Source organism: Aphelocoma coerulescens, chromosome 3 (assembly GCF_041296385.1).
Source record: "Aphelocoma coerulescens isolate FSJ_1873_10779 chromosome 3, UR_Acoe_1.0, whole genome shotgun sequence".
Lineage (NCBI taxonomy): Eukaryota > Metazoa > Chordata > Aves > Passeriformes > Corvidae > Aphelocoma > Aphelocoma coerulescens.
The window spans coordinates 57,889,058-57,905,182 of NC_091016.1; the positions used below are offsets into that span (position 1 = coordinate 57,889,058).

A 16,125-nucleotide genomic window follows, 5' to 3' on the forward strand; every position below is an offset into this window, starting at 1 on the left:
TTACAGGCACGGGTCTCAATATGTAAAAATGAAATAGGAAACATGCACTTTATTCTCAACACCATAAAAAATGCTTTCATTATGAACTGTACTGAAGTTGACGGCTTCAGCATGCCAGTGCTTAGCAAAAAAGGTTTGACATGAAATCACATCTTCAGGTAAGATTTTAATTAAAATTCACAGCCAGGTTTTGCTTTAATTATAAATGAATCAAATTTACTCTAAGAAAGAGCTAACGAAAATGAAAATGACATTGATTGATCTAGAGGAGTGTTTTGCACAATTTAAAATGAACATCAGAAGACAATTTTAAGATCAAAAATTAAAATTTATGTTAAAATTTCTACTAGAGCTCCAAACACAATGTTTTGGTTTGTTATGCTTTCAACTTGGCTTTGAAAGATACAGGCTACAATAGAAAAGTAATCTATCTTTAGACACCCATCTTGATTAGCATTTTAAACTACATACTACTTCACGTGCTTCATTTAAATCTGCAGTTGAGTCCTTTAACCTTGAGTAGTTTTGAGTGAAACAAAGTGACATCTTTAAAAGTTTTCAGAGCAATAAGTAAAGATAAGTGACAATTTTTAGCTACTACAAAAACTATTCTCTAATATTAATAAACTCTAATACTATGCACTGACATGCATTATTAAGTATTTACATGGTTATAGCTTCAACTAGCCAATATTAAAATAATAAATTTTGAAGGTTTAATTTAAAATATTCACATACAGCAGTGGCAACAGAAAAAAAAAAAAAAGAAACAAAAAAAACAGGTGCAGTAGGAGGAGTATTAAGTAGGGAACTCCTACTCTTTGAGGATGCCAGTTTCTGAAGACCTCTGATTGCATAGAAAAATTTTAAGTTGCCACTTACAAGGAAGCTGAAGTAAACTTGCTCAGAAATAATTTCTACCACTTTTGAGGAACACAAAACACAATTACATGAACTATTACAGGAATCTGTGCATCGCTTGTCAATGCTTCAAAATTCCACTGTGCAGTATGTCCCCTGAGGCATAAATATTTCAGCTTATATCTCTCTTCAATCATCTTTATGACATATTCCTATTGCATCTCTTAAGTCAGCCTTGTTTTAAAAATGCAGTTGTGCAACACAGCAAAATTTATGACAAGCTCAAACAGTTTGTGAGAGGACAAACGGTTTTATATAATTACTTAACTAGTAAGTGTTAACTTAATGCATGCCATCTTCTGCGAAAATAAGAAGCCGAAGACCAGAGAAAGTTATGATTACCTGACGTGGGTGACTTGCAACGGTCTTCTGGCACCACTGTACCTTCATTAATATCACAAAGACCTGCTGAAACACAAAACCAGTGTATTATAAATACAGTTGCTGTTTTATTTTTACTTCCAATGCAGTCAGGAATGTAATTTCTTATTAAAGACCAACAAGCCAGTTGTGATAGAATTGCTGTTACATATTACTTTCTTTGACATTACCCACAGTAACTGTAGAATCACTTCTTCCTACTAAAGTTTTCATTGCAAAATACACACTCTCAATACATTTCAGTGTAAACCACTACATTTTAAGCTAGACAGACTTATCAGAACAGTTAATTATTTACATGCTACAGACATATATATATATATATATATATATATATATATATATATATATAGCACAAACATAATTTGTTTTGGAAAAAAATTGTGAGTTATATTAAAATTGTAATTGCAAAAGAAAATCAGATAAAAGAGAGTATTGAAGATTACAAACATACGATGTGTGAAACTACAGTGCCATTTTTCAAACTACTTTCCCACTGCTACAGTGATATGCTTTCTATTTCCCAATTTTCATTGCCAAGTTGATTTTCCAGAAAAACTCCTTATTGACGTCACTAAGAGAATTCAGGTCTTAGGGTGATTACATATGTGTTCTTCCTTGCATGGAGGAATTACACAAAATTTCTTACATCATCAAATCTGATCAATTTGAATAAGCACAGTATGTTAACACCTCAAAGCTAATTCCTTTCATTCCAGTAAAGGAAATAAAACCTAGTCATACACAATCAGATGCAAAAGATGGAAGCTGCCTCAAAATGGTCCTAAATATTATTCCATTGCACAGACTAAAAGTATACAAGGAATTTCTGTCAAGACTGCCCACAATTAAGAGAAGTGCATTTTGTTGATATTTTAAAGTTAGTAATGCGTCTTCAGGTTCCTATCATGAAGCTTTCCTTCAGAAATTCTATGATGTGATACTAAGGCAAACAAGCATGTAATACTGAACAATACAGTAATAGCTAAGAAATATTTGTTAAAATTAAAGGGGTTTGCATGCACACAAATATTTCCAATACTGAAAATGTTTGAGATGTGTAAGGGTAATGGCTAAGACAAGAAAGGTATAACATGGAAAGCCTGTCTATACAACTGTACACTACACACTCACAAGTGCATCTGGACATATCTGTCAACAAACAAAAATCAAAGAACAGCTCTACTCCATCAAAGCTTTAAAATCTCCAAACACAAAACCAGAAGTTAAGGGAAAAAGGTCCTCCTGAACTACAATATCAATATGGAACGCATTGAAAGTATGTTGTTTTAACAGTTCCATTTATCCAAAATAGTCTTTTTTAAGGTTACTAAGAGCATATATAGCTTAAACCCCAAAACTCAATGACTAGAATTGTCCAATGACCTTAAGGCTTTGTTAACCCTACATTTAACAGTACTGGAACAAATTTAAGTCCTAAAATGCCAAACGAAACTCCAGGTGGAAGCTATATCTTTCTACTACACAGGAGAAAGAAAAAAGCAATTTATTTAGTCATCTGCCAGGAAATCAATGAACACTATGGGATAATCATAGTTTTAAACTGGAGTTTTAAACACGCATGGGAGACTAAATGTTTTGAACTAGACTGGATTGTGTAAAAAGATTTTTTAAAAATCCTGATGTTGCTTTGACAACAAGCAATACAAGTTTTAGATAGTAGCTGTGCTGGGAGGATAAACCCATACTGTGCTCTTAGAAGTAGTTGTCCCTTCAGGGGCCAAAACAAACAAATCCAAACATGCAGTTCAGGAACACAATTTCCTCTTTTCCATAAAGATTAATTCTTTACCTTCAAGGGATGAGTTTAACTTCTTGTACTAGTTCTCCTATGAAAATTCATGAATTGACAGGAATAGTCTTTAGCCAAGAATGAAGTCCTACACCTGCATACTTGAATGCTTTGTAGGAACTCTCAAGGCTATAATTTGATTAATATACATCTTAATTAATAATATGTGTGCATTATGGTAATTAAGGCATGTAAACCTTGGAAATCTATTCATAGCCATTACTGTTATTACTTAGGAGAGAAAAGGAACAGGAATAGTTGAAAAGTAATTTTAGCTATGATTGTATTAGTAATTAAACCAAGCAGAGTATAACAAGAATGATTTAAGTCTGTGAACTAGGAGTGTCTGCCCATGACCAAGCTGAAGAAACTCGCAAGACAATCTCTATTGCTCTTCATCTGAAAACCCCAGGTATCCTGATAGAAGCACTGATAGACAGCAAGACAGCTGTCCTGGAAAAATTCTCTAGCTTCAGGCTTATTTCAGGCATCTGTGCAAATTGCTATGAACTACAAAAGCAAACTGATCCAAGAGTTTCTGTTTCAGAACTACAGAAACTATAACCTTCTATAACACCAATATAGGTACAAGTGACCTAATAAGCTTTTAGTTTATCTCTGTGAACTCCAGAAGCAAGAAATCTGAAAACCCTCCAAATTACCAAAAATCAAATAATGTCATTGAAGACATCATTACCATGCTGCATTAAAAACTCCCAAAAAATTAAAGCTGAAATTAACTGATGTATAAAGTTTCATGAGACTTTTGTCAGTTTTTTTTGCACAAGCAGACATATCTCAGAAGAACCTACAACTTGACAGGAAAACAGCCCAATTAAAAATTACAACTAAAACTAACTTGACATGAAGATGTAAAAGTTAGAATTAAAAACAATTAACCTGAAAAACAGGGTCAAAAAAAAAAAAAAAAAAACAAACCAACCCAAACCCAACAATCAAACTTTCTGATACAGTTTCAGCCTTGGCTGATGTCAGTCACAGCTGATGTTGGTCTCATGACATTTAAGTTAAAAATTTAAATAGTTCATGAAAGGGGATGGGGAAAAGAGCATGACCAAGCAACTCCAGAGGAGTTCCAAGTATTTTCTTCCAGTTTGACTCAATCCCACTTTTTGAATGACTCATAAATTACTGTCAAAAAGCTTTTTGATGTAAAATAAAAATTTTTACAAGTCACGTGCATGTCAGAACTGCTTCAGTTTTGTCAGAAACCTAAACTGCCTCTGGCAGAACTAAGAAATAATAACTTTTAAAGAGTTGTACTATTTGCACTAATCAAAAAGTCACATAAAATCTTGTAACTCTCACCAAGAGTAATTTGCAAAAAAAGGAGTTACGATTCATGTCCTCTGAGAACTTGTGGAACTAAGCAGGAAAAAAAATATCAGCTATATAAGTTTTGGTGTTTCATCATGAAGTGATGACCTGTCTCAATTTTTTATCAGTACTGATTTAATGGCTCCTGTCTTATTTGGCAAAGAGTATATCAAGCAAAGGTCTCCTAACAGTGTAAGCCTCCACTGTGTATAGTTTTCATCACACTATAAAGCTTGTACTTACACATTTCATATCTTTGGGCACATGGCCAAAGTTGATTTTCTACACCCTCCCCCTCACTATTAAGAGTCTGAAGGCAAAAGTTGATTTTGTTTTTAACCTTGACAAGCACCTGATGACACTGTCTAGCAGGCCTTAACAAAACACATATACTGCATGCTTCACAAACTATAAATTGCCACCCAAAACATGTGAGTAGTATACCTGGTACGAATCACTGATAAATTCCAAAACACGATCCCAACTGGGAGCTTGTATCTGTAGAGCTAGCCTGAAATGACAGTTTACAGTCTAGCTAGTGTAGAGAGCCTTGTCTCTAAATAGATGCTGCTTTAAGACGGGAATCTGAATTTCTTTTCTGAGTAGAAAAAATAAGATGACAGAGAAATACATCATATTCTTGCAACACAAGAGAAGGGAAAAAATCTTGCATTTCCATTCATATTTTTAGGAGATACTCTATGAAATTTTTTAAAAGATGCCTTTGCAAATTTTCAATTGTTTGACTAAGGACATACCATTTACTAAATCCTAAGTATGTTAGCAGATACTCATGATTGATTGAATTGACATTTTATGCTGAAACATACAGAATATCAGGGTTTTTAACAAGGAAGGACCGATCCTTCCTGCCTTTTTTGGAAGTGGTTGAATGTACAATAGCAATATGCTGCTCTGTTGCATGCTGCCTGAATGCTCGTATAAGCTAGTATGATTTTTTTTTCCCCTTAAATACACTGTTGTTGTCTCAAAGAATAGGAATTTTCTAAACCAACCACATTGGATAGAAAAGCACTTTTTCTAGGAAGATTTAGATATTAAGTACCAGTACTTCCTGAAGATTATTAGTTGTATAGCCATTGAAGATATGTTATTCATATAAAAAATAATTTTGAAGTATTAAAATAGAAATGTTTTCAAGATAAAGATTCAATGAAGGCACATATTTCAAAGCAAAATCAAGGAAGCATAAGCTCCTTGCATTTTTGAGAACCCTAAATGCAGACAGGGAACGTCCAAGAAAGTGAGAATGCAAAATCCAAAAGTTTTCTGATTCTCATATAGTTCCAATCCTATAAATAAATCAAAGGGTAGTGCTTAAATGTAACAGTCTTATCATTTGTGGAAAATTAATGACGTAATTATTGAAGTCTGGGCAACACATATACTGAAAGAACTACAAATAATGAGAAATGTTAAATCATAACTAAAGAAATTATTTTCAGTTTTTAAAATGACTGTAGCTCCAAGTTAACCAAGATACTGTCAGGATGGTAAACAGAGAAAGAATTACACCATTAAGAAATTAACTCTTGGCTACAAAACTTGTTTAAACTTATAACTAAATAAAATAGTCCAGGTAAATTCAGCTTTACAATATTTTGGTTTCTGAAACTAGTTTTGGGATTTCCACCAATCTTTTTCTTTTCTTCAAAACAATAACCAATCAGTGCCAGATCCTGTTTTTTTGTTCTGTATCATGTTAAGGTGCGGGCACTTCTTTTATGCCTAGCTCCCTTTCTGCCTTGACAGTAGAGGAGAAAAGACTATAGAGAAAGCATTATTTGGCAATTGAGACTGTCCTCTGAGATGCATTTCCTTTTTCTTGTTGGGGGAAAAGAAATGGCAGAACTAAGATTTGGACCACAATTTCAAGTTTGTTTTGCAGTTTTGTTTGGTTGGTTTCTTTTTTAAACTCCATTTTTTCAGTAGCTTAATCTACTCTACTTCATTAAAAAAAGGGCTGAGATTACCTACCTCTGCCTGAGGGCTGGAGAAAAGTGACATCCTAAGAAAAGGAACAAAGCTTTTAAAAAATAAGCTTTACATTCTCCAGGTTCTTGGATGCTGTGAATGATGTAGTAAGTCAGACTCTCTCAGGTAATTAATTCATGGTTGTGATGGGTTACCTTCCTCACACAGATACCTGAACTTCAAAACTGCTTACAGAGCAGTACAGTACACAAACACCTCCACTGTTAAACCCTATAAACAACATTTTTGTAGAACTTTTCACTTTTAGAAGAAAAATCTCTGTGTTATCACAATGTTTATTCTTATCATTGCTACTAATACTCTAACTGTGGAGTTCTGATGCTTCTTCTGCCAGAAAGGGAACCAAGCAAGGAAAGTTTCTAGTAAAACAGCACTAAATTTGTGAGTAAGATCTTAGCTCTATACACATCAGTAAATTCTGAGATAGAATCTCCTTTTGATTTTGAGATTTACTTATTTAAAACCACAAAATACAGAGACTATTATGGTCGCTTTTTTCCTTTAAATTTCTTTTAAAGTTATCACAAACAAGAAATACAATGGATGCATGACGGATTGAAATCAGTCTCTACAAATACAACAATTACTTAAAAAGGACTAAGAAAAATAATTGTGGTGAGTGAACAAAACAAAAAAATCAACTTCAGATGTTGAAAAAATATTTGAATGCCATGAGATGACTTACTTATATAAGAGGTGCGAAGCTTTTTCACAGACTCTGAATATAAGTTAGAAAGGCCGCACATGCAAGAAGCCACAGTCAGCATACCTTCATGAAGCAATGAGAAAAGGAAAGACGGAGACACTAACAGTACATTTGAGACAGAGAAGCCAGCCAAGTAACTTGTACAACCAGGTTATTAAAATGCATTTGCCATGCAGATTGTTAGTGTTAGAAGTTATGAAAAAAGTATGACTTCGTGTAACAGCTATATTCATGAGCAAAAAGGACTTTCATCATGAACATCTTAGAGACACAGCTGAAACACAGAGTTATGTGGATCCAATTTATTGGATTAAAATAACAAAAGTTAAGAAAACAAAGGCAAGTGATGTTTAAAGCTCCAAAAGGCAGTTTGTAATCTAAACACGAGGCACAATCTAAGCCATTTATTCCCAGGACAAATTAATACAGCCAAACAGTAAAGCTATTTCTTTCTCTCAAAGTTTATTTCCTACAAGAAAATCTTTTATCTGACAAGATACCAACTGTGTATGCTCTGTTCTATATCAATGATTTTTAGATCCATTTCATCAGTTGAAATAAGCTGACTGGTGTTAACTGGATCTTTTTCAAACCATTTACTAAAATACCTCCTGGAACATCCATTTCAATTTGTATAAAATATTACCTGAAGAACTTACAAGGACTTTATTCTGGATCTCTTAAAGAAATTAACACTCAATCATGAGGAAGGAGTATTTTGAACAGTTTATTTCCTATCGAAAAATAATCATCTAGGGTAGCAATGACACATTATTATTATTATTACTATTATTGTTATTATTATGTCTTAAGCTGTCTTCTGAAATAACTTAGGAGTACCCATGACACATTTGGGAGAAGAAAATTTTAGAATACTAAATTTTCCTTTTGGTCACAAAAAGCTTTGCATTTTGATTGAAAAGCTACTTTCCTTTTCAGCTGAAAAACAACACTCTTCAGCATTGATTTAAATCAAAGTCCTTTTTTTCTTTTTCAAAGAGAGATTTATTTTACTAATTTGTATGTAGAAATTTATTTTGTTCATTTAAACCAAAGGTTTCCTCTAAAGCATAACATAACAGTATTAACAACATAATATGATTTAGCTCATCAGGGAAATTTCTAGTAAAATTTTAAAACAGGAAGCCAAAAGATCTCAGCAAACACTCAGGCTATCTGGAAACATTAATGGATTTCTACAAAGATGTGACATGGGTACTAGCTTTATAAGAAATATCAGCATACTTCTTCATGCTGTGTTAGATTCTTGTAAACTACATAAAACCATTGTAAATCTGTATTTTTTCTTAAAACATACATTACACTGAAAAATAAGTAATGATATCAAGCATCAGTAGATTCCTCTAAGCAACAATTTTTAAGGAAAGATGAGTTAACAAAGCTGCATTAGTGACATTAGTGATAGATCAAGAAGAAAGGAGAAAACCACAGTGAAGAAAAGCATGTTTGTATTCAAAGAATATACACCAGAATAGATGACCAATTGTGCCTTTCTTCTGAGCATAAAATATGTTTTGGGTTACTCACCTCCAGAGGGTTGCCGAGTTTTTCGGGGAGATCGTGGCTCCCTGCGATACGGATCGTTGGAGCCATACAGTTCAATAGTGCCTAGATTCAAGAGCACTGTCTTCTGGAGGTAATCGACCATGGCAATACCATTACAGTTTCCAAAAACTACTCTGGAAAAAGAGAAGTGAAAGACAATGCTAATTAAATGTTGGTAATGTTTCATATAAGTATTTTTTGCAGTTCTGCATTTAATACTTCCTAATTTTTATGAATTATCCTAGATTGTACGTATTTATAAATTACTATTTTAGAGTGCAATATTGTTTAATTGTTCTCTTGTAAAAACATGGCACTGAGTAGAACAGACCACTGTCATTGTACCTGCCAACCTATCTGACAGAGCCTTAAATGACATTCTTGGCTGTACAGTGCCAGGTGAGGAAGAATGATGCTGATTTGCTTCTGCTGTTAGCATCATCGGTATCTGCCATGACCAAAAGGAATTCTCTCATAAGCACAAGAAACTGATTACCTCTATGTTGCTGTGCAGCTCATGTGAACACACACACAGACTCAATTTTAAACCACTTTGACAGAATAATGAAAAAACTGTGCAGAATATACTTACAGGCCATACGCTGAGTTGACGGCTAAGCTGGTTATCTGTTGAGGAGGCTCTCCACTCACCCACACCAGCTGGATAACGAGCTCGATTTGGTAGCCTGGAGACTGCTTGAGAGGAGAATTTTTAACTCTGCAAAGTAAACAAAACAAGGACTCTCCATTGTCTCCATTTTCTCCTTATGGGATCAGAGTTCATTAAATTCTACACCATGCTGGACTTCAAAATGTTGGAAAATGGTAAAAACTATCATCAAAACCAAATAAAAGCAACCAGAAGAGAAAAACACTCTGAAACTGGGAATTTACTTCTTTTGATTCACTACCTAATTGAAAATTAATTGAACAATGATCACAAATGTTTCATTTTTCCCAATTTCAGAACAATGCATAACAGTGCTATCATGCTGTATTTCCTTGAATAGATACAGGTGTTCAGTCAGTGTCTAAAAAGGTGCTACCCATTTTTTTCAGAGTTCCCAAAAGACCTCTGATTTAGAGAATGGGAGTGAGAGGTGTATGTGGAATAAGCACAATGAAAAGGGAAACAGAAGCACAATGTATTGAAAAAAAGGCAAATAAAAAGATGATAATATGGCAAAACCAAAACAAAAACCAGTAAATTATTGTAATGGTAGATCAGTTGTATGCAATGAACCTGGGACTGGGGAATTGAAATTCCTCTAAAGATTTTGTTTGCATGCTGACAAACAAATTTATGCACATCCTGCAGGAAGGATTAGGTCCTGCATTTTTTTACATGAAAAAAGTTATGTAGAACAAGTTCCTGTTTCCTGAATTCCTCTTATTTTACCCATTTATTCTCACTAATGGATGTTTTGGTTTGACAATATTTTAACGCAAGTTCAGAATTTTCCAATTTTTCTATTAAGATGAGTTTCTTTCAGAAATACACCTCTCCAACTCATTACAATCAATACAGTTTGAAAACTCTTACCCAAATAAAGCAACCCTAACAGGATTAGTTATTTTCTGGATGGATACACTCAAAGAATTAAAATTCAAGTTGGGACATTAAACTTCAGAAAACAAAGTATATACTTAACTTTATATCTCTGGGATATATATTACATATTTCTTACATGCTGTTAGAAAAAGTGATGGCTCAGAAGTCACATAACACACTCTTGTAGGAGAGTAAAAAAAGATAGACCTGTTTTAACTTTTATTTTTCTAAATGGATAAAAGCTCACACAAAGAAGCTGCATGCAGAAAAACCTCCCAATTTAAAGAGATCAAAAAACTTTTCAAAGACATATACTGTGAGCACTATTAGGCACCATGGAAAGTGAATATCCATGACAAAGAGACATTTAATTAATTCTGTTTCCAAAAGATGAAGTTGTTCCCTTGGAGAGTTTTCGAAAAATAAATATATTTATAAGCCCAAAGAGTTAGCACTCAGCTAGCTATTTGTAAGAATTTTCACTTTTGATTTGGTTCTACAACTAAGGCTCTGCAAAACTAACAGATGAAGCATATTCAGACATACTTGGACTAAAGTTAAGGAGAGCACAAAACATCAATTTTCCTATTCATTTCAAGGACAATAAGATATCAAAGTGACTGAATTGCTGCTATTGACAACTGTTTGCTCTAAAGCACAATCATCTATAGCTATACTAACATCTATGCCAAATTTTCCTAAAACCAGGTAAATCACAAGGCAAGGATTTTAAATTTTTTTAAAAGTCAGCTTAAGAAGTTTAAAAAATTAAGACTGAAATATTTATTTCTTAAAGCAGAGCTCAGCTTTCAGATACTTGGAAAACTTTGCTGCACAATATAAAACATTTTCACCAGCAATGACACATCTGTAATGATAACAAAGTACATATATTCTAATCACATATTCTTGCAACATTTCATACTCAATGAAAGCATCCGAATATACTTACTTTAAACATGGGACATTATCACGAAGTCCATCAGACGAACTGCTACTAGTAGATGGATGAGATTGGGGAACAATGGATTGAGGATTGGAACCTGTGCCTGGAGTTGGTACAGGTGGCACCTGCTCACCATCTGGAGTTTCGACATCATTTATTTCATATAGAAGACGTACTTCCAGCATCTGTTAATTAATGTAAAAAAATTATCAGTAAAGTCTGCCTTTCAAAACACTGAATAGGAAATAAATGAAGTGCAAATTAAGATAGTAGCGATAAAAGTGACATCCAGGACTTTTCTATCTTATAAAAGATAACAACAGTGTAACTTAAAGACACATGTAGTTTTCAGAAATACAGTCATACTATCACAGACTGAATATCTGAAGATTGCTAGAACTTGAATGTCTGACATATTTCCCAGTTTTTAAAAGCTTGCTTCTTAATCTTGAAAGAAATTAAGTACTGGACCCTTCTAATTATCATTCTGCTGAGACACATTCACAGTTAGGAAGATGACTATGTTTATGCAATTCAGGAATGGTAAAACAGAGCTAAAGCCACACAGACAGCTACACTTTTACTGATGCAATACTGTGCACATGAGACTTAGTTCAATGTTTGATGTTGTGTCAAACTAGATCATACATTGTAAAGAACTGTAAGTTAATCATGACTTTTGATTTCCTTCTCCATTATTTGTAACAATATTAGAATTAACTGCAATGCAGAGTAAATGCATTTTTCCACTGTTTTATTATCATTTGCAAAACAGAACTTAACTCATGGACTATAGAACTATGTAACAAAGAACTATATAGTATTTTTTAAAACATTGCAGAGTTCTGAAGACTAGCTTGATTGGGGCTGATTCATAAAAAATGGTCAGGAAAAACTATTCCCTCAGAAGGGAATGTACTTGTACATAAAAAAAACAGAAGAAAAAGACTTACACCTCACATCCTTAAACAAAGACTTATCATAAGGTAGCAGAATAGGGAGGGGATGGGGGGTATGTGTGTGTGTGTTGGAGGAAGGAGGTGAGAGAAAAAACCCAACTACATTACAATTAACACTTTACTTAGAACATGCAATACTTTGTAATTAAATGGCGTCAAGTTAGGTTTTACTTTCTACATTCAAATACATAAATTTGCATGTGTGTGTCTGATTTAACAGAAGACTTCTGAAACTCTTGTAAGAGAATTGTTGTATCTTATACAGAATAAAACAGTGACACAGCAAAGTCCTTAACAGATTTCAGGGCATGTTTGGCACATTTGTACTATTCTAGCTCTGCATACTGCAGAAGTTTTGACAGGACAGATGGTAATTATGAGGACTCAAGGAATCAACACCCTAAAAGTTTTGAAATTCTTCAACTCCATACCTCATTCACTTCTGTTATAATTTTACCTTTGATACAGCCAAGTTTTGATCTACTATTTGTTTTGATAGACAGACCAAAGAATGATTATTGGCTGCAAAACCTCAAAAAGTCACTGAAACCACTGTCTCAGTGTGCAATATTTACTTTTGTCGGATTTCATAATTAATTACTTTTTCTCCAAAAACCCACATCTCTTTGTTCTGAGTCAATTATTTTTGTCCATTTCACTAATATAATCAAAGACAAAAAAATAGTAAATTACTAGAACAGTCTTAGAGCTAAATTCTACAAAGTTAAAAAATGGTCATAACTCTTTACCGGAATGACTTCTGTTGTCACTTCCTGCTTGCTGAACCTGTAAATAATGACATGTGCAGAAACTCCAGCTATGCACAGCATTCTACTTTCTGGACACCATGAGATGATCTGAATAGCATATGGATCTTCATCTACTATATCTGTGTTTGGCCTGTCATCTTTATTCCGTGATTTTTCAAATACTTTGGCTGTTTTTAGTTTATAGAGTACTTGCAATGTTACTAGGAACAAAGCAAAAGAGAAAAATTAGTTTTGATCTAAACATATAGCTAATATATTGACATAGCTAATTCTTGAATTGTATCTTTCTCAACTGTAATTTTAATTCTGTGATACATTTTCTTTCAACTGTCTTCAAGCTGATTTCAAACTTCACAGGCATATTGTCTAGACAATGACCCAAATCAATGCTATAAATACTAATCACAACATCAGGAAAACTTAAATTACAGCATGCTTTCTCCACTTCCACATTTCAGTAGTTTTACCTGAATTACATTTCCCTAGTTCATCTGTAAGACTGTCCTATTAGAAAGACTCAAAAGTTTTTAAATCAATATAGAGGATACTTCCAATTTCTCCCTTAATAGGTTTATTTATCTGTTTTAGAAAAACTTATTGTCTTTAACAGAATCTCCTTTTGACAGATCTATACTGAATAGAATTTTTAAGCACACATTCAATCAGGTTTGGCTTCCCCCCTCCTCTCTCCCAGGTTCCACTCCCACTCCAAACCGAAATTAAAGATCTCTAACACTCCAAATAGTCCTCCTCCCAGTTTTTAAACATATACATTGCATCTGTTCCCTCCCACAACCATACACGCCTCAGCCTTTTGGAATCTCACCAGTTTTCCGCAAGTTTTCAAGACAACTGATGATGATTCCAAGATTACTTTAAACAGCTTTTAAGTACCAAGAGTAAGGTTAGTTCAAACTAGACCAAACATCTAACTTAGTGCAATGATTTCTACTTTGAATTCTTCCTTCATTTTTCACTGTGAGCTGTGTAGACCATCAGATGTAACTGACCCTTTAACTAAAGATGAGAAAGCTAAAACAGCACAGGAAAAATCTCTACTGAAAACACTTACTTGCTGACGCATCCCAAAACTTGATTGATCCATCAGCATGCCTATGAAATATTAAAAAAACCCGAGATGATAAAATGATTAGTTGGAGTGCTAGACCTCTGTTACTGACAAGAAAGTATACAGTTAACATTCTATTTTTATTAGTATTCTTAGTGACACTTTATTTTCACAATTTATTAAAAGCCAATATTTTACCAATATGTGCTCCAAATACTTTGGACAGAAGAGACTAGAAAAACATTTGGAGTCTAACTCCCTGATGATCCCGCTGTACTAAGTTAATTTGCCATTTTAAATACTGAAGCTTACCTTACTGTGCACTGTTTCTTAAAAGATGCCCTATATTAGGACCAACACTTATAAAGAAGATGCCTAAATATACAGTATCCCACTGTTAATGAGTCACCTAACTTGTTTATTTAGCTTTGATTTTGAGAATCAGATGACTATATTTTTTCAGGACTGTCTCAAAGTCTCTCCAATGTGTAGTATAAGGTGACAGTAATCCTGATTACGGCTAATGGGCTGTTCTAAAAACACTTTAAAAGGGCTCTCACTTTCAGTGATGCACTGCACAGTTATAAATTAAATTTCACTTATGTTCCTTATAGTAGTATTAGAAAGATCAGTCTCAAAATGATCAGATTTAAGTATTTGCTTGTCCTTTTCGAGATAAAAAGTTGGCTTCCCTCTGAGAACTGAACTCAATAACTACTCAATGGACTTACCATGCTTATTTAAAACAGTACTCAGCTATTTTGCAAAAATTAAAGAATAAAAGGTAACTTTGATCCAAGATATTTTGATAGCAAGCACAGGTAATCACAATATCACATAATAATAATAATAATACCTGTAAAACATCTGCTATCATTTTGTTTCTACCTTCCCTTCCACATTCTGCTTTACTTTCTCAGTAACACTTCAAGGAGATTATGCCAAGGACATTTCTGGTGATCATAATTTCATGAATCACTCAAACCACTCATGCAAAACAATGTTCCAAAAGAGAAACAAACAATTCTCACTTCTGCTTAATCAGCTAAGAAAATTATTAATAGACTATGGTATCACTTACCCTGTAATAATTATCTCTGGATAGCTCTGAGTGATCAAACCCCAGTTGCCTCCACTAATAGGCCATTCCTGGAAGATTAACAAATACACTGAGGAAGAAAATATCACACAGTGCAAAGGTAAGGCAAATTACTACAGTTTCTGCAGATCCTCCCCTGCTATTAACCACTGCCAAAGGCAGGATGAGTCAGGTGAAGCTTTGGTCTTAGTACAGCCCCTCATGTTATTTAGAGCTTCTGATTCTCAGTATTTTAAAATAAAACCGTGTAGTAGATGTTGTACCTTCTTACTGTAACCCTGACGCTTCTGTCGAGCACCAACTGAATAGAGGGCAGGTATGAGATCCACAGGACAATCAGCAAAATATTCACAGCAGGTAACTGGAGACTCATGTATAGTCAAAGGATAGGGATTCTCAAATATAGGATACCTTTGAAGGAAGAAAGATGATAACTGTTAATCCATGGAAAACGTTTTTTTTGGAAGTGCAGAACACAAGTAAAATACTAAGGACTAAACTGGCATTCTTTTTGTACAGAGAAAAATAATTGCATATCAAAATAGACTACAAACAAATATACTACACAACTTTACTGCTCATCTAGTACACTATAAAGATAGTGCAGTACTCTAGACAGAATCTGAAGTTTGTACAGTTTTTAGAGTACTTCTAGAACACTACTATTCCCTGGACTTTATATTTTTAAGAGCATACTAATTTAGTGGCCTGTGGAAGACCCAGTTGTAGTAACATGGAGCTACGAATTTATTTCTAACTCTTCAGTCTATTCTTCCAGGGATAAAGACAGGAAGACTCCCATCTTGCTTTGTATTAGCACACTGTACTAAAACAGAAAGTCATCCAGCACTTTGCATCATCTACTTGCAACTCTAAGATCACTTTCTGAAAATTACAGACAGCAACACTCAGTCACCAATTAGAAGAACATACACACATATGGTCCTCACCCCTACCTCCATCAGAAAAGTGACAGAGGCTTAACGAGG

General features: G+C 34.0%; 1 protein-coding gene across 8 annotated transcripts in view; it reads right to left on the reverse strand.

Annotated features, from left to right (window-relative positions):
• STXBP5 (syntaxin binding protein 5) overlaps positions 1 to 16,125 on the reverse strand; it is a 108,290-nt gene that overhangs the window by 25,534 nt on the left and 66,631 nt on the right. For 5 of the 8 annotated variants that reach the window (XM_069010423.1, XM_069010422.1, XM_069010428.1 and 2 more), the window contains 8 exons: positions 15,400 to 15,547; positions 15,119 to 15,186; positions 14,041 to 14,081; positions 12,948 to 13,168; positions 11,246 to 11,424; positions 9,334 to 9,459; positions 8,724 to 8,875; positions 1,264 to 1,329 (listed from right to left, as the gene is read on the reverse strand). In XM_069010423.1, the coding sequence (XP_068866524.1) occupies positions 1,264 to 1,329; positions 8,724 to 8,875; positions 9,334 to 9,459; positions 11,246 to 11,424; positions 12,948 to 13,168; positions 14,041 to 14,081; positions 15,119 to 15,186; positions 15,400 to 15,547 (1,001 nt within the window). The remainder of the gene's footprint in view (positions 1 to 1,263; positions 1,330 to 8,723; positions 8,876 to 9,333; positions 9,460 to 11,245; positions 11,425 to 12,947; positions 13,169 to 14,040; positions 14,082 to 15,118; positions 15,187 to 15,399; positions 15,548 to 16,125) is intronic. The other 3 variants (XM_069010429.1, XM_069010427.1, XM_069010424.1) reach the window with 1 other exon arrangement.